The sequence below is a fragment of the Stegostoma tigrinum genome, chromosome 26, assembly GCF_030684315.1.
Source record: "Stegostoma tigrinum isolate sSteTig4 chromosome 26, sSteTig4.hap1, whole genome shotgun sequence".
In the NCBI taxonomy this organism is placed as follows: domain Eukaryota; kingdom Metazoa; phylum Chordata; class Chondrichthyes; order Orectolobiformes; family Stegostomatidae; genus Stegostoma; species Stegostoma tigrinum.
The window spans coordinates 11945079-11964229 of record NC_081379.1 but is presented as its reverse complement, the minus strand read 5'-3'; the positions used below and the strand labels follow the sequence as shown (position 1 = coordinate 11964229).

The 19151-nt window shown below is 41.7% G+C and overlaps 1 protein-coding gene across 5 annotated transcripts in view; it reads left to right on the top strand.

The window, feature by feature from the left end:
- acacb (acetyl-CoA carboxylase beta) overlaps positions 1-19151 on the top strand; it is a 117397-nt gene that overhangs the window by 5629 nt on the left and 92617 nt on the right. For all 5 annotated transcript variants that reach the window (XR_009447257.1, XM_048555998.2, XM_048555999.2 and 2 more), the window contains 7 exons: positions 6111-6243; positions 7137-7275; positions 7394-7503; positions 8529-8610; positions 9924-10022; positions 11759-11868; positions 14915-15025. Coding sequence is in view for 4 of the 5 variants with exons in the window: in XM_048555998.2 (XP_048411955.1) it covers positions 6111-6243; positions 7137-7275; positions 7394-7503; positions 8529-8610; positions 9924-10022; positions 11759-11868; positions 14915-15025 (784 nt within the window). In the remaining variant the exon portion in view is untranslated. The remainder of the gene's footprint in view (positions 1-6110; positions 6244-7136; positions 7276-7393; positions 7504-8528; positions 8611-9923; positions 10023-11758; positions 11869-14914; positions 15026-19151) is intronic.

The window sequence follows — 19151 nt, the reverse complement described above, 5'->3', positions numbered from 1 at the left end:
GCTAGACATTAATCAGTAAGCCAAAATCAACATGTTTGGTTTTCCAAGGTTGATATAATGATAGAACAGGTTGAAACATAAGGAGGTTTGTGCCCTTTCTCTGGTACAAAATTATTCTTGTCCATTAAAGAAATAATTTTTTTAAGCTATCAATTCAAGAGGCACAATTTTGTTCATTTGCAAAAGGGCATATCTGTACAGTCGTCTTCTCTTAAAGAATGGTGATGTTGTAAGAGAGTTGCTGAATATTAAGATCCTGGAAAAATCCAAGATTCAAATTCCAACAAGTTTACCAGCAGGAAGAGAATAAACTCCCATGCCAACCTTCGTCCCTTCCACCTTCACTTGAAGTAGTTTTAGCTAGAATCTCACACTTAGATTTCTGTTTCACCCGATAGAGAACATCTTTCCCCACATTTTGGAATCTGGACCCCAAAATCAGGTTCTGGCTTCACACCCAACGCAACGCAATTTTTTTACAATACACCAAAAGAACTGCAGATGCTGGAAATCAAAAACAAAATCAGAGTCCTGTTCTGAAAAAGTATGACTGGACCCACAATGTTAACTCTGCTTTCTCTCCATAGATGATGCCAGATCTGCTGAGTTTTTCCAACAAATTTTTTACAAGCTGCCCATTTAATTGTTAATTGTGCCAAGGACCTGTGCACTTGTCCAATTAAGGATGCTGGGCAAGCAGAAGATCAGTGGGGGCTAAAGGGCTAAATTGGTGAAATTTAGTAATAGCAACACTTACATAACTAGAAAGTATATCTTTGTAAAGGTACAAAAACAATTACTTTAAAACTAAATAAACTTTCACTGTTTTACACTAAAATTATTATAGATGTTTTAGGGTGGCATGGCAGCTCAGTGGTTAACACTGTTGCCTCAAGGACCCAGATACCCTTGAGTGATTGTTTGTGTTGAGTTTGCACATTCTTGCTGTGTCTACATTGGTTTTCTTGGGGGTGTTCTGGTTTCCTCCCAGAGTCCAAAGATGTGCAGATTAGGTGGATTGACCACAATAAATTGCCTGTAATGTCCGGGGATGTGCAGGCCAGATGGATTAGCTGTGGAAAATGCAGGTAACAGGGATGGGTGGGCCTGGGTGGGATGTTCTTTGCAGGGTTTGTTTGGGCTCAGTGGGATGAATGGCCTGCTTCCACATCATAGGGATTCTATGAGTATACACTTGTGATTGCTCTCAGTGATACATCCTTTCAGTATACTCACCTACTCTGAAGCTGCATTTTGTGATAAGGATGTTTGACTCTATTTGTAGCTGTCATTTGCTTCCCTTCATAGTGTTAGGGTACTGCAAGCTGTCATCTGGAGTGCTGCAAGATGCCTTGGGTGAGTATTGCCCAGTGAGATGCTGGTGTGACTCACTGCTGCAGGTGAAAAGAAAAAGTGAAGTTGTGGAACTGTTAGGTGCCTTTGAATCGCTGGCCACCATTGCTGTGAGTCCTCCTGTTGCCATCCCTGCCGCAACCCATCTCATTCATGTCTTTCACTGTCACCTCCATGTCAACTATTCTGCTCATCAGGCTACCAACCTGAACATACTGTAAATCACAGCTCAAAGTTTTACTGCTTGTATCTTCTCCTGCACCAAAGTCTGTTCCCCAACCACCCTTTTCCTTGCAGACCTATGCTAGTAAGTCTTTCAGTATTTCCAATTATGTTGTTTTTTGTTGTTTTATCTTTTGCTTTCTCCTCCCACCCTGCAATACCCAAAAATATTGTTTCTCTGACTCATTGGCTTGAATATGTTTGAACTCAATGTCCCACTTTTGTTATCTGTGCCTTGAATCATCTAATTCCTATTCTCTGGTATTCTCTTCCTCACACTCTTCTTTCAAGATTTGCTTTAAAGTTCAGATTTTTGAACAGACATTTGCTCACCATATTTAATATTTCCCCTTGCTTGGTAAACATCGAGCCTCTGTGGAGCTTAAGTTTCTCCCTTTTGCCCCACTATAAAAACATTAGTTTTTCTATCACATTTGCACTGTTTGTGTGGGACTGACTGAAGTCATTCATATGCCTCTGAGGGAGACCTTTGTTGTGCATCCATGGAGTGTTAGCTCCAGTCCACAAGAGTTGAACTGCAGTGGAATATGTGGCAGTTTCAGCCATTTCCACAATCAGTTTTCCTGTCCTTGAACAAACACGGAGAAAGGGAATAGTTGACATGAAACTATTGACAGTTTGAGATGGAATATGATACTAGATGCTGAAGTTGTTGTGTGAATATTGATTTCAAGCCAGGCTTCAATGCAGCTACAGAATTGTAGGATAAAATCTCATAAACTTTATCACACTGAAATTGATAATGAACACACCTATTGGGGTAACTGGGCTTGTAATGTTTTTTCTTCCACCATTCTGGTTCCTTCCAAATTTTCCCACACTCTCAGAATTCACTCTGATCTCCTTGCCTTGGCCCCTATCCAGGCTGAGAAGCAACAAGGTCACCCCTACCACCTGCACCAGGCCAGTTGACCTGCAATTTGGCCTTTTCCAATGCCTTCTCTCTTTTCCCTTGTCTTGTTGAAAGGAAACTCTAAGCACAGACCCCTCCCTGGCAACTCTGCTTGGAACTGGGTCATTTTTCCCAAATCGTTCATCCACACATGACTCTGCAAACCCAAATAAGATGAAAAGCTGCCCTGAACCACTGTCTTTATTCACCCACTGATCTAAAATTTAAATTCATTCATGGGATGAGGGCATTGCCAGCTAGGCCAGCAATTATTGCCCATCTCTAACTGCTCAGAGAGCAGATTAAGCATTAACCACATTGCTGTGGGTCTGGAATCTCATGTAGGCCAGACAAATAAAGATGGCAATTTCCTTCTGTAAAGGACAGTAATGAACCAGGTGAGGTTTTCCAACAATCGAAAATGGATTCATGATGATCATTTGATTCTGAACTCCAGATTTTTATTGAATATTTTGCATCAGCGTTTAATGTGCAGGAGGATATGGAAGCTAGAGAACTTGGGGAAATAAATAGCGACATCTTGAAGTGTCCATGTTACAGAGGAGAGGTACTGGGCGTCTTAAAATGCATAAAGGTGGTCAAATCCCTGGCACCTGTTCAGGTGTACCCTAGAACTTTGTGGGAAGCTAGGGAAGTGATTGCTGGGCCCCTTGCTCAGATATTTGTATCATTGATAGCTGCAGGTGAGATGCCAGAAGACTGGAGGTTTGCTAACATGGTACCACTATTTAAAAAAGGTGATAAGGAAAAGCCAAGGAACCACAGAGCCGTGAGCCTGGCATCGGTGGTGGGCAAATTCCTTTATTCTTTTATTTATTCATGGGATGAGGGCATTACTGGCTAGGCATCATTTAGTGCCCATCCCTAATTGCCTAGAGGGCAGTTCAGAGTCAACTACATTGCTGTGGGTCTGGAGTCACGTGTAGGCCAGACCAGGTAAGGATGGCAGTTTCCTTCCCTAAGGGACATTAGTGAACCAGGTTGGCTTTTCCGACAATCAACAGTGGATTCATGGCCACAATTTGATTCTTAATTCCAAATATTTTATTGAATTCAAATTCCATCACCTGGGTGCCCAGAATGTTACCTAGTTCTCTGGATTAACAGTCCAGCGATAGTCCCAGGGGGCTATCACCTCCCTGACGATGTTGGAGGGGATCCTGAGGAACAGGATTTATATGTATTTGGAAAAACAAGAAATGATTAGGGATTGTCATCATGGTTTTGTGCATGGGAAATCATATCTCACTTAACTTGATTGAGTTTTTTGAGGAAGTAATGAAGGCAGAGTTGCCAATGTGATCTATATGGACTTCAGTATGGCATTCGACAAGGTTCTGCATGGTAGGCTGGTTAGCAAGGTTAGATCACACGGAATACTGGGAGACCTAGCTATTTGGATACAGAACTGGCTCGAAGGTAGGAGACAGAGGGTGGTAGTGGAGGGTGCTTTTCAGATTAGAGGTCCGTGACCAGTAGAATGCCATAAGGATCGGTGTTTGGTCCATTGCTTTTTGTGATTCGTATAATGGATTTAGATGTGAACACAGTAGGTATGGTTAGCAAATTTGTAGTTTGACACCAAAATTAGTGGTGTAGTAGACAGCAAAGAAGGTTACTTTAGAGCACAGCAGGATCTTGATGAAATGGGCCAATGGAATGAGGAGTGGCAAATGGAGTTTAATTTGGATAAATGCTGCATTTTGGAAAGGCAAAATCAGGGCAGCTGTTACGTACTTAATGATAAGGCCCGCAGGAGTGTTCTTGAGCAAAGAGACCTTGGAGAGCAAGTTCGTAGTTCATTGCAAGTGGAGTCACAGGTAGATGGGAGAGTGAAGAAGGCATTTGGTATGTTTGCCTTTTTTGGTCAGTGCCTTGAGTGCAGGAGTAGGGAGGTCACATTGTGGCTGTACAGGACACTGGTCAGACCACTTTTGGAATACTGCATGCAATTCTGGTCTCCCTGCAATAGGAATGATGTTGTGAAACTTGCAAGAGTTCAGAACAGATTTACAAGGATGTTGCCAGGGTTGGAGGGTGTGAGCTACAGGGAGAAGCTGAATACGCTGGGGCTATTTTCCCTGGAACATCGGACGCTGAGAGGTGACCTTACAGAATCATGAGGGGCATGGATAAGGTGAATACCTAAGGTCTTTTCCCAAGGTTAGGGGAGTCCAAAATTAGAGAGCACAGATTTAAGTTAAGAGTGGAAAGATTTAAAAGGGGCCTAAGGGCCAACATTTTAACGTAGAGGGTGATGTGTGTATAGAATGAGCTGCCAGAGGAAGTGGTGGAGGCGGTATAATTGTAACATATAAAAGTGGATGGGTATATGAATAGGAAGGATTTAGAGGGGTATGGGCTGAGCAGGACTAGAATAATTTATCAATCTGACTCACTTGGACTAGTTGCACTAAAGTTCCACACTATATAGCTTTTTGACTCTATGAATTTAAATTGCACAATCTGCTGTGGCAGATTTGACCCTTCTTCCGCTGGACATTACCTGGCTGTCTGAATTAATAGCCAGCGATAATTCCATTATGCTATCGCCTCTCCTAAATGAGACATACATCTTGTATTTCTCCTCCTCCTCCCACCCACCTGCATAAGTGTAAATCCCTTCCCACCGACTGTGAAGAAATTGGACTGCTTCTCATTGTAGTCCTTCCATTTCAATGAGAAATATTTTGGCCCCAGAAGTGCCATCCCTACTCCCCTATTATCCTATTCTCTCCTCTCCACTGCCACCCCATCACATTATTTGGTTTTTCCTCATAACCACCTCTACCCCAGCCAACTCCTGGCCTTGCTTGGTCTGAATACTGCAGTTAAGCTTTCACCCCAGTATTCAACACCAGTTGATCACCAATTGTTCATTTCTGACAAAGGAGGGAATATGTTTTTTTCCTAAAAATCAACTTCATAACTGGTATTTGAGCCATGTAAATGAAAAATAAAGTTATTGAAAATGAAAGTGAGTGAGTATACTTGTAATGGTGCTTACTTTTAATAGGGGCCCGTGTAATCCAGGTCAGATTGAAAGTGCAAAGTTTAGTAGTATGTGTTAAATTGCGTATATGTTGAACTGTATAGTGTTGAGGACAGCAATTGTGCTGCTGTATTTGTGTCAGTGTCTAGTGCAATCTAAATCTGCGCTCTCCCTGTTTCCAGCTGTCAAAATATTGGATATTGTTGAGGCTCATGTCATGATCAATTTACGTGCATATTATCTTTTACCACCCTTTTTTGTTATCCCTGATGCCAGAGGTTTTTAGTTTCATGGAAAACAAACTAAATTGTGGAAAAAAGGTCACAAAGCATTATGAACTCTTGAAATCTGTACTGCTGGTCTTGGTCATAAGCTTTTTATTCAGTAATCTTTCTCAAATATATGCTGTGGTTTGGTTGGTAACCTTTTTGTTGGTTTTTCTGAGTTCTTGAGGTTGGCCAGTCATCATTCTACTACCATAGTGAAGAACAACCAATTCTTTGTTGAAATAAGAATTTTTGAACGCAATCCATGAGTACAACTGGAGGACTGACAAAGAAGGTGGGAGGCTTTCAATAAGTGTGCCTTTGATTTTTTTTTCTGTTTCAGATCTAACATGTCAAATTTACACCTAACGAAGAAGGGCAGGGAAGAACAACGGCTAAATCTGCATCGAAACTTCACCGTCGCTTCCCCTGCAGAATTTGTCATTCGGTTTGGTGGGAACCTGGTTATTGAAAAGGTATTCAGCATGTGGTGTGTGGTTTGTAAAACAGAATTGATTGGTCTTTTGTAGAATCTGCTTAAAATTAGATTGCCTAGAATGCCACAGAAAATATGAAGGGATATATTTTTCTCCTAATGATCCAGGTTCTGGATTATGAGAGAAAAATCTATTTGCATGTTCAACGATACAAATGCATATTACACATAACAAAGTACATGAAAATGTAAAAAAGAGCACCTGCAGAAAATGAGACAATAGTTCATAGGGACAGAAACAAGTTATATGGACCAATAAACTAGTCCCATCTTGATAAATTAGCTTCATTCAGTACTGTTCATGTGTTTTTGGTTTCTATTCTCTCTCAAGTCAGTATACATTATTCTATTTAATAGCCTTCTTTGGTAAGTTGTTCGATTCCGTAATTGCATGAAAATATTCCTTTCACATCCCAGATTCTTCGTATTTCCCAATTTTTAACTTGTCTTCCTTAATGTATCAACAAATGACCAGAATGAACAATTTTTTAAAATTTGGTATCAGATTGGCCTGATGAGATTATGATTTTGAAAATTCCAACTGTATTCTTTTCAAAAATTCCTTTCCAAATAAATTATTCAGTTTCCCTAGGCTTCCTTCAAAATCTAAAAGTATTCATGCCTGCATTTTGCAGCTTTTTCTGTTCATACTTCTGTTTCATGCTTAGTCCTTCATTGTCCGTATGTTCCGGTGTTGCACCATATATTACAAGATCATATCAAAAAATGAAAATGAATCACCTTATGGTCAGAAAAGAATAATATAACAAGCATTATAAACAGAATAATTCCCTGACGCAGTACACATTTTTGAAGAGGTTACGATTATGTATAATCCTCACCCTATTGATTTGTGCCATTATTCTTTACCAGGTTCTGATTGCCAACAATGGCATTGCAGCTGTTAAATGTATGCGGTCCATCCGCAGATGGTCTTATGAAATGTTTCGAAATGAAAGAGCAGTTAGGTTTGTGGTCATGGTTACTCCTGAAGATCTGAAGGCCAATGCAGGTATGCTTTAGGAATTGTGCGCACACAAGGTTGTTTAATAATGTTATTGCAAAACCATTGGAATTTTAAATTCTGTAAATTACCATACCTCATTGACGTGGAATGATGTTCCTTTTAGAATACATCAAAATGGCAGATCAGTATGTACCAGTCTCTGGAGGACCCAACAACAATAATTATGCTAATGTAGAGCTGATTGTGGACATTGCAAAGAGAATCCCAGTGCAGGTAAATTACAATGTATAATTTATTGTATTGTTGCAAATAATTTAGAATGGAATGGGGAGTGATGATTTTTTTCCGATGCGTAATTTTTATTCAAAGTTTTATCTTTCCTTTTGTGTAATTCATGTTTCTACTTTTCCAAGCCCAAACAGTGGATTGTACAAGTTTTCAATGAAGCGTGCATTGCTGATTCTTTATAGATTTTTTCTTGCTACCATTTCTTGTTACAGTGTATCATCCTTTTATTTTGAAAAGCAAAACTAATAAATATTAAACAAGATTATGATCTTAAATTGTCTGTGCCTTTGAACATGCCCCCCAGTTGTGATCTGCCACTGGACCTCCCTTCCCTCTTCTAATTCTCTGTGTGTGTGCGCAGCTATTTCCTAACACACTGTTCAACTTGAGAGTACATGCCCTGTTAACAACATAATAGTTATTGTCTGTTGGGCAAGAGAATGTGTCATACCATTAGGATCTGCTACATTGCCTGTGCTCCCTTAGAGTTTTGCTAATTAGTGCTGAAAATTGATCTGAAAAGGCAAATGGTTTACTAGGTAGGGCTTAGCTTTCACTGGCCAACTTGGATGCTTTACGAAAATAAATAACCACCTCAGAAAGAAAAATTACAAAGATAATTTCAAAATAAATCAAAAGAAACTTCTCAGTATTAGATATGAAAGTGTAGCATCAATTATTGGCAGATTGCATTTTACAAACAATGATAGACTACACACTTAAAGTAACATCGAAAATCAGGAGGAGGAGGCCCAAATAAAACTAAGTAACACATGGGGATCAGGGAATGAGCAGAAGCAAGGAAATTCTTGGTGCACATATTGCAGGCAGTTGTGTAAAGCCTGAATCCTCAAGAGCAGAAGCGGGTTAGAAAAATGTTTGCATTGGAAATTCTGCCTGCATTTGAGATGTGCCACCTTAATCTCATTGACGTATTACCACAAAATAATGATAACTTAAGTGCTATATCTCAGCAAATGTTTGAACTTGGAATTGTTGTGTTCCTCCAGGCAGTTTGGGCCGGCTGGGGACATGCCTCTGAGAACCCTAAACTTCCAGAACTCCTTCAGAAATATAACATTGCATTTCTAGGTGAGATTTGTTTTCAATAAGGAATCACTGAATTGAGGAGAGTAATCTGGTCCTAAGCTCGGGTGCTTTCTCCAAGAATCCAAATTTCCCTAAGTATTCTGTTAACTAAGCATTTCCTGAAATGGTGAGAACAGTGGTTTGTGCATACAAGGATAAGATGAAGTAGGATGGATTACAAACATCATCACTGGTCTGCTGAACTTAATATCTTATTATAAAAACAAAATATTACAGATATTGGAAATCTTAATCATAAACTGAAAGTGCTGCAAAATTGAAGCAAATCTGGCAGCAACTGTGGCAAAAGAAGCATTTTTACTCCAATATGTTCTTTTTACTTCGGAATCGAGCAGCTTGGCATGCACCACCCAGATTCTCAGGTTCACTGAAAGGAACTGCTGGAGGCTGTCAACATTAAGTTACTTTCTTTTAACTATAGTGGCATGGGAAGGAAGAGGGACTGAGGATTTCTGCAGGTTAAAATGGATCCATACTTGTCCCCCACCCACCATCTTATTCTCCACTTTCAATCCCAACCTTTCCCCCACCTAACACACTGCCTGAGAGATGCTAAACAAGCCTAATTCCATCGATGTGGCATGTCATTCATGAATGGTTTAGAAGGGGTGGACGCTAGGAAGTTGGTTCCATTAGGCGGGGAGACTAGGACCTGCGGGCACAGCCTTAAAATTGGAGGGGGTAAATTTAAAACGGAAATGAGATGACATTTCTTCAGCCAGAGTGGTGGGCTTGTGGAATTCATTGCCACGGAGTGCAGTGGAGGCTGGGACATTGGATGCCTTCAAAGCAGAGATCGACAAATTCTTGATCTCAGAAGGAATCAAGGGCTACAGGGAGAGTGCAGGGAAGTGGAGTTGAAATGCCCATCAGCGATGATTTAAATGGCGGAGTGGACTTGATAGGCCGAATGGCCTTCCTTCCACTCCTATGTGTTATGGGCTTATAATTCAGGGATTTATGATACCATAATGATTCTAGATGAAGATAGATGAAAAGTTTGTCTTCATTATTTTTCATATGGAAGGATTAAAATGGTGAGAGAATTAATTTATACTACCATTTGCTCTTAAAAGCCTGACCTACGATTAACTATACTATACTAAACATATTGATGTCATAAGTCAGTCACAATTGATCTGAGTTGTAGAAAGATTAGAGATGATAGGTCCCATCTTTTAACACAAGTTTCATAAACATTTGAGTATAAGCTGAATATGAAGTCACAGTATTCAATAAGCACTCAATTCTGTTTTCTTAGTTTGATTTCTTTTTAAGTATGTTATTTCTTATAGGTCCTTCAAGTCAGGCTATGTGGGCACTAGGAGATAAAATAGCCTCCTCCATTGTAGCACAGACTGCAGGGATCCCAACATTGCCTTGGAGTGGAAACGGTAAGGGGACAGACTGGTTTCATGGATAACACCTTTTTACATCAATAGAAGTAAGAGATAGTGGAAAGAATATTTGCATTGTGCTCTTGATCCCTGTGTCAAACAGTCTTTCACAATATGAAGTATTGTTACGTAAATGTAGAGGAGATCAAATTACCTGCATGATTTTGACAAAGCTAAGTTAAATCAGAAACGATCATGGCTATTTAAGATAAGATTGTTATGTTGTTAAAGAAAATTAGTTTGAACAGTATGACTTTGCAATCAAACCCATAACGATTCTAAGTCTCGAGTGAAGCCTTTGGTTTTAATGGGACTTAAGCTTCAGCACGGAAGGATATTTAAAGCTCCAGCCCCAGAAAAATAGGTTGTCAACTGATGGAGCACTAACTGCAGTATTTCAGTCTAAGATGTTATTAGGTGGAGGGCAAAAATGGAAAAGAATTGGAGTGATCAATCAAATAAATGACAGAAAATATATTGTTACTCCTCCTCAGTTGACACACTTGACTTCATTCTTTCAGTTTTGCATTTTGTTTTTAAATTTGATTACAACTAAGGAAGTATCAATATTTGCTCTGGCTATCATGTGCATCTAACCAAGAGTGATCCTTTCCCCATTTGAAATGCACACGTGTAGGACTATGCACGGTGCAGATCTAAGTTAATAATTATGCTAGTTCAGGCCCTGTATTGAATAGAAAGGCTACTGTGTCTTGAGCCAGAGAAATGAGAACAAGGAAGGATAAAAGTGTCATGACCTTTTTAAACTTAACTGTTTTCTACTTTTCATCTTTGACTGTTGAGAAACTCGTATGCTGCAAATGCATGCATTTATCTATGTGTATCACAAGGTGATCTGTTCAGAAGAAGAGTTTCGCTAAATTTTTTCCTTCACTTGAGCTAATCATTCAGATCAGCCGATTCAACACATACCAGGGATTGATCTTTTAGATCTGATTGTTCAGTTCCGCACTATAAATGTATTTACTGTAGTAACTGAAGCATAGTGAAACCCTTCCTCCTCAGCTTTAAGAAAAATAACACTGTGTAATCTACTTTGTGGAAGCTTGCCTTGCAGCAAATTTTAACTTTATTCAAAGAAAATATAATACAGTGGGTAGTATATAAAACCTGACAGCCCAAAAATTTCAAACGTTTGTTGAAGATTTGTTGAAATTCTCCTGCTATTGTAATAACTTTTGGGGACTTTTGAAATGGAAACAGCAATAATCATGAAGCAATTACTCTAAGGCCAATTAATTATCTTTTGTTGTATGACTTGTACAGTGCAGAGAGAGTTTGATCGATTTGATTAGTGTGCTTGCTGCATAATGACCAACATTATAAACGATCAGGAATTATAACTTGGTTCCATCAATGGGCAAATGTAATTATACTCTCAATGAACTGTATTTGCTGAAAGTTGCCAGCTTCATTTTATGTCTGTTGAATTAGCTTATCTTGTTTTGTGCATAAATGGAAGCGCTGTAATTAACTCAATAGCCCTGGTTGGGGAGGAGAGAAAATCAACTGGCTTTCCCAGTTAACTCTGTATGGGTGGCATAGCCTTCCATGAACACACCTGTCCCAAATTTAATCCACAGCTGACACCCTCCCATCCAGTGAAATACTTCCCTACTACCAAATTTGTCACAGAGAGAGCATTCAATTCCATCCAGTATGTCTTACTTATTTGCATAAATGTTAGATATTTTGTCTCCTGCATCACTTAGGTCTGATTCTTGAATGGACGGAGGAAGATCAGAAACTGAAGAAGATTGTCAGTGTTCCTAAAGAAGTGTACATGAATGGTTGTGTACGAGATGCCACTGAAGGTCTAGAGGTGAGAACTAATGTACCTTTGACAAAGCAGATAAAGCTAAGAACGGTTGCCGAGTTGTATGTGGCATGTATGTCAATGATGATGTTTCTTCATGTGGTGAAATCATAATCTCCAGTGAGTCCTGTGTAAGTAATTTGCCGAAAACAGGAGATGGAAGAAATGAATAGTGACCCTGTGAGCAACGGGTAAGTGCAGGTTTGGAACCAAGTCTATCCATTCTTTGAGGCATTACTGTCAGCAAAGGAGGCAGTGATAAGCTTTGAAATTTGGTGAATTTAGCTGGTAATGCGTTTGATGTAATTCTAATTGTCATGAGAATCTCAGGCTCAAATAACTACTGTCTGTTGGAGGAGTGCAACTGTTATTGTATTTTGGTTTTCTATTTTATGATAATTAAGTGCAACATCAAAGTTCTCTTGATTCAGCTGAAGTGTGGCATCTATTAGCTGTAGAACAAAGCTCCTTCTGTTATGTCAACGTGCATTGGATTTCGTATATTAAGCAATATTATGTGTACTTTTTTCAATATTCATAGTTAAAAATTCTCTCTACTTTAAATTGTGCAATAATGTACTGGTTGAGAGAGAGATCACCTATTAGACTGAATGTTAGCATGTCAGATGAGGTTAGTAAGTAGGAAATGGAGGTGGGAGGAGGGGATAGGTGAGCGGAAAAACAAGTTAGGCAGGCGGGGACGAGCTAGGCTGGTTTTGGGATGCAGTGGGGGGAGGGGAGATTTTGAAGTTGGTGAAATCCACATTGATACCATTGGGCTGCAGAATTCCCAAGTGGAAAATGAGTTGCTGGTCCTGCAACCTACGGGTGACATCATTATGGCACTGCAGGAGGCTCAGGATGGACATGTCATCTAAGGAATGGGAGGGGGATTTGAAATGGTTTGCGACTGGGAGGTGCAGTTGTTTATAGTGAACCGAGCGTAGGTGTTCTGCAAAGCAGTCCCCAAGCCTCCAGTTGGTTTCCCCAATGTAGAGGAAGCCACACCGGGTACAGCGGATGCAGTATACCACATTGGCGGATGTGCAGGTGAACACCTGCTTGATGTGGAAAGTCATCTTGGGGCCTGGGATGGGGGTGAGGGAGGAGATGTGGGGGCAGGTGTAGCACTTCCTGCGGTTGCAGGGGAAAGTGCTGGGTTTGGTGGGGTTGGAGGGCAGTGTGGAGCAGACAAGGGAGTCACGGAGAGTGGTCTCTCCAGAAGGCAGATAAAGGTGGGATTAGAAAAATGTCTTTAGTGGTGGGGTCGGATTGTAGATGGTGGAAGTGTCGGAGGATGGTGCGTTGTATCCGGAGGTTGGTGCGGGGCGTGAGGGATGAGGTGCGGGAAATGCGGGAGACACGGTTGAGGGCGTTCTCGACCACTGCGGTTGGGAAGTTGCAGTCCTTGAAGAACGAGGACATCTGGGATTTGCGGGAGTGGAATGCCTCATCCTGGGAGCAGATGCGGTGGAGGTGAAGGAATTGGGAATATGGGGTGGAATTTTTGCAGGAAGGTGGGTGGGAGGATGTGTATTCCAGGTAACTGTGGGAGTCGGTGGGCTTGAAATGGACGTCAGTTTGTAGGTGGTTGCCTTAGATGGAGACAGAAAGGTCCAGGTAGGTGAGGGATGTGTTGGAGATGGTCCAGGTGCCAGGAAGGTGAGGGATGTGTTGGAGATGGCCCAGGTCCAGGAAGGTGAGGGATGTGTTGGAGATGGTCCAGTTAGGGTTTTTCTTTTTGTTTCCATATGAATTCCTGCTCCAACAGACTCAGCAAAAAAAAATCTTGGGGGCTTTCCTTGCACTGGCCTTCCCATACGCCTTTCTACACCTCGTTCCTGGGCACTGGGGCCTAGTCAGATAGCTGCTTGTTCCAGCTAATTTCAGGTAGAGATAAACAAGACATTTGCACATTAGGCCTGTGAGTTAGAAGTTTTGGAGCCCTGTCACTGGAGGTCTAGATGATTTTACATCACTTGGCCTCTACCCATATCTTTTCTCTCAAGTTATATTGGTCCCTTTTCTGCAAGTATCTGCACTTACTTTATTTTACTGCAGCAGTTCTTTCATGGTGATCACTGGTATACCCTCATGCTACTTGTCATAATCTTCCCATGACCATCCATTTTAGGCCAAGAGCTCGTGTTAGGACAGACCTAATGTAGATTTGTTGTGAAGTTGTATTACTCCAGCCACACTCCAAAACTACGTTTTAAGTGTCTTAATTAGGAAAATTCCTGAATGTATTTGTGAATGAAGTGAGTTATTTATTTCAGGTTGCTTGTAACTTGGTATCAGCTTGAAGCAAACTAAATACTTGGGTGAAATATTAGTCCATATTTTGCTGTGGATCTCACTTTGCTCTGGATTATATCCCAACAACAGCAGTTTGTGCCAAGGAAAGATATACAGCTGCTTCATCTTTCTCTTCTCGAAGTTCCACACTGACATTCAGAGTGCAGTAGACAAGGAGCGCCATTGTGTCGAAGGCGCTGTCCTTTGGATGAGAGTTGAACTGAGGCACCATCTGCCTGTTCTGGTGGATGTAAAAAATTCCATGCCACGACTTGGAAGAAGAGCAATGGAGCTGGTTATCCGTAGTGTCTTGGCCAATATTTATCCCTTAATCAACATCACAGAAGTAGTTATATGAACAAAATATTGTGGATGCTGGAAATCTGAAATAAAAACAAAGTGCTGAAGAAACTCTGCAGCTCTGGCAGCATCTGTGAAGAGGGAAATAGCTACTATTTCTGAAGAAGAGTCATGCTGGATCCGAAACATTTAACTCTGCTTCTCTCTCCACAGATGCTGCCAAATCTGCTGAGTTCTCCAGCACTTTTCTGTTTATTTCACAAACGTAGCTTGTCAGATGATTGTCATCTAGTTTTGAGAGCTTGTTGTGTGCAAGTTGGCTGCCACATTCCTACACTGCAACTGCAAATGGTATATCATTGACTGTCAAGTGCTTTGTGACATGTAGTGGTTGTGAAAAGTGTTTATACAAATGCAAGTCTTTTTTACAATCCTTCATTTGATCTCTGCGTAGGCTGCAGAAAAGATCGGTTATCCAGTAATGATTAAAGCGTCTGAAGGTGGTGGAGGAAAAGGCATTCGCAAAGTTGGTAGTGCAGATGATTTTCCTAATCTCTTCAGACAAGTAAGTCAAATTTTACAATATATTATCTCTAAATTGCAAGATGATAATGTTACTGGGCTAGTAATCCAAAAGTATCCAGACTAATTTTCTGGGAACTGAATTCGAATTCATACCAGCAACTGGTGAAGTTGAAATTCAAATAATAAAATCTGAAATTGAAAGTTAGTCTGAGTGATAGTGGACATAAAACTATCATTGATTGTTTTGAAAACCCAACTGATTCACACATTTCCATTAGGAGAAGGAAATCTGCAGTCCTTACTTAGTCAGACCCACAGGGATATGGGTGGCTTTCAGCTGCCCTCTAAAATGACCAAGCAAGCTTCTCATTTCAAAGACAGTTAGAGATGGGCAACAAAAGCTGTCAGTGGCATCCACGTCCAGTGAAAAAACGTTTTTCATTTAAGAACTAACTTGTGGTATTTCAACAATTTTAACACACCATGATTTCCTGTTTTGAAAATGTAACCACAAAGTATACTTTCTGCAACAATTTATATGGACTGTAAGTGTGCATTATTCTGAAGTACAGTGTTCTGACAGAGATGTAACTTTGACCTTAATGAGAAAGATGAGCTTGAATAGATGGATATGGATTTTATCACATTGACAGCGCCACAGTCAAAACCACCAAAGTTTCCATAATCCCATTAGGTTTATGGATTGCATTACATTGCAGTTGTTTGGAAATACAGGAAATTTGTTTGTCAGAAAGCTATTTTCCATGTAAATACATACTTCCCAGAGTCACAACATTGTTATTGTGCTAAAGGAAGCCTTGGAATTCATTGTCTCTGCATTAAGAATGGATTGAAAATTTTAAATGGTTTCTACTTCTAATTGGATTTTTAAAAAAAATTCATATTTTAGTAGATATTCCCTGCCATATCCACAGCAAACGTGGCGTTACCATTCTGTACAAAATGCAATCACCACTTAAAATACAAATAGCTTTTCAGTAAGTTTTGTGTTATCCCTGCTAATGGTAATAATGAAATCTGACTTGACGGATCATATGTTTAAATTTTGGCAGTTGGTTTACAGTTTAACTTGCACTTGCTCCAATCGACTGCCATGTTATAACAACCAAAGTGCTGCACAGATTATCATCTACAGGCACTAGTCACATATATCTTTTGTCCGCAGACTTTGGCACCCAACATTCTCCAACCCCTCATAACCATCAAGGGACCTCTCCTATACACTAGCAGGGTTCTTTCAAAGAACAAAGTTTCTTTGCAGGCCACAACAACAACAGCAGTAAAAGGCTTCAGAAGAGACACTTTTTGCAGAGAGACAGGTGCCCAGCTCAAGGACTGGAACAACTGCATCTCAGGACTGCTTGCTTCTTCACCCAGTATTCCCTTACTTTGTGCCTACCTGCATGCTGACATCATCCCTGTCTTGCCGTGCCTAGCCATGCTGTGCGAGTTAGTGCATTTAGACAAGCAGGTAGTTCGTCAGAGATAGTAGGAACTGCCGATGCTGGAGAATCTGAGATAACAAGGTGTACAGCTGGATGAACAGCAGGCCAAGCAGCATCAGAGGAGTAGGAAAGCTGATGTTTTGGGTCTGGACCCTTCTTCAGAAATGGGGGAGGGGAAGAGGATTCTGAAATAAATAGAGAGAGAGGGGGAGGCAGTTGGAAGATGAATAAAAGGAGCGGATAGGTGGAGAGGAGACGGACAGGTCAAGGAGGCAGGAATGGAGCCAGTAAAGGTGAGTGTAAGTGGGGAGCTAGGGTAGGGGTTGGTCAGTCCAGGGAAGACAGACAGGTCAAGCAGGCAGGGATGAGGCTGGTAGGTAGGAGGAGGGGATGAGGGTTGAGGTGGGAGGAGTGGATAGGTGGCAGAAAGGATGGACAGTTTAGGGAGGCAGGGATGAGCCGGGCTGATTTTGGGATGTGGTCGGGGGGCCAGGAGATTTTGAAGCTTGTGAAGTCCACATTGATACAATTGGGCTGCAAGGTTCCCAAGCGAAATATGAGATGCTATTTCTGCAACCTTCGGGTGGCATCGTTGTGGCACTGAATGAAGCCCAGGATGGACATGTTGTCCAAGGAGTGGGAGGAGGAGTTGAAAGGGGACCCTTGCTCGGTTCACGACAAATGACCCCACCTCCCAATTGCTAACCACTTCAACTCCAGTACTAGTCCTAGGGATTGACCATGGCCAGGTGTTGCCTTGGGGCCAGGTTGGTGAGAAGTTGCCCATGTGGTCCAGGAAGTGGGCCACAGTCAGTCCTGATGCTCCATGGCAGCCAGAGCAGAGATTAGGGCTAACACAGTCAAGGAAATGTGCAGCTATCAGTCATTGGTTTGGACATTTCTCATCTAAGGAAATATAGTAAAGCAAGATGGGATGGGGGTGATGTGGGAAGGGGGTTTATCCATGGTCAGGAGCACCCTGGCTTCAAACAGGGGATTCGTGTATGACCATACATGGCTTCATCACCTCGTATGATAGAGGTTGAATGAGAAAGTGGGCATGTGCAGGTGCATGTAGATGGATTGGTTGAGGGCCTGTGTTGAGTGCGAAGCCAATGGTGTTTACTGGAAGGCCTATCAGTAGGGAGATTTGGATGTCTGGGGGACCACTGACCTACTGAGACAGAGGCTGTGAGCCATTTGTCTCGGAGCACTTTCAATCACCTTCTATCGAATGCAGGTGATGGTCAAGAAAACGGCTGCAATCAAACTTGATGTAGGCAGAGTAAATAACCTGACTTGAGGAAGGGAATCGCAAGACCCACCAAAGATAGGGCTTCTAATGGGAAAGAATATAGCACACAGATTCATGCGCTGTGCGGGTCACAGAACTGTGACCTATCCCCTGGCCATCCTAATGCATTGCCCCCTTCTCAACTCCCCGCAACAGACATGGCTAAACAAGCAATTGACAGCTACACGTTTGGATGCAGAAATCATAAAAGAAAAGAATGTTGTTGGAGGACAGCTGTAGGTATCAGCATGACTCTTTGCCCTGTAAGTGCCCTTGCTCCTTTCACTTCCAGATGATAGAGCAAGCACTCAGCACAGACCTCCATCCATGGAACATCATCAGTAGTCACCACATGATGCTCAATTTGGGCTACAAGCATGTGTAAGGTGAATTCAATGACACCTATAAAAATGTGTAAAATCACTTACTGTACATTGGCAGCCATGCCAACAAAATACAAACAAGTACCTGTCGCACGATGCCCTTCTTTCTCTCCCTCCCGCCTCATTTTAGAAAACTCCTGGATATGCAGCTGTTTTGGCAGTTATGCCCATTGGCCCTGGAGATTTAATTGGGTGCTTTTGTCTGGATGGACCAGATGTGCCAAGGGTCATCTTGCGAGAGGCAAGTCAGTTCTCCTCAGTGCCACCTTCCACAGGTCAGAGGGAGACAGGCAGAGTGAAGGTAGAAGGCCTGTTCACCTCTGTATTGTCTTGAGTGGAGACTTCTGAGAAGACTGCGCACAGTTCCTCCTCAGGCTGGTTGCTTCGTGATGCCATCCTATATCCTTGAGAAGAACGGCCACCTGGAGTGATCACTCAGCTTCTCATCTTGCTGTCACCAAGCCTTGAGGCCTGATAGTTTGACCATTGGAGTGTGGGTGTATGCACCTCTCCAGCAATCTCTTACGGTGTTGGACTTGGTTTTCCATGGTGGTTGCTAATCTGTCCATGGAGGTAGGCAGATGATCACGTGATTTGCTGAACTGCTGCAGTTTCTGGGCCATGAAGGGCATTGTGCTACAGGTACTTGTCTATCATTCTTATTTATCCCTGTGCATGTGGATGAAATCATCGAATTCCAGCATCATGGTGTCATTTCCTGCCTGTGGATGTGTAGGTGCCCAGCCTCCGGCAGTTCTCCAAATCCCAGTAGTCCGAAACATTTTCTCGAGGACCAGTGGAGCTGTCACCGTGAGGCACTTATCAGATTGTGGTCCCTCACTATTTAAGGTGAATATTCTCAACATAATGTCAGTATCTGGGATCATGGGGATGCAGAATACAGCTTTACATGGTACTCTCATCCTCAGAGTTCAAGGAAGTAACTTCCAGAGGAGCTGGGTGGTTTCATTATGGTGCTGGTAGATGCCCTGGCATTACCTATCAGACAAAAGAGTGAGAAGG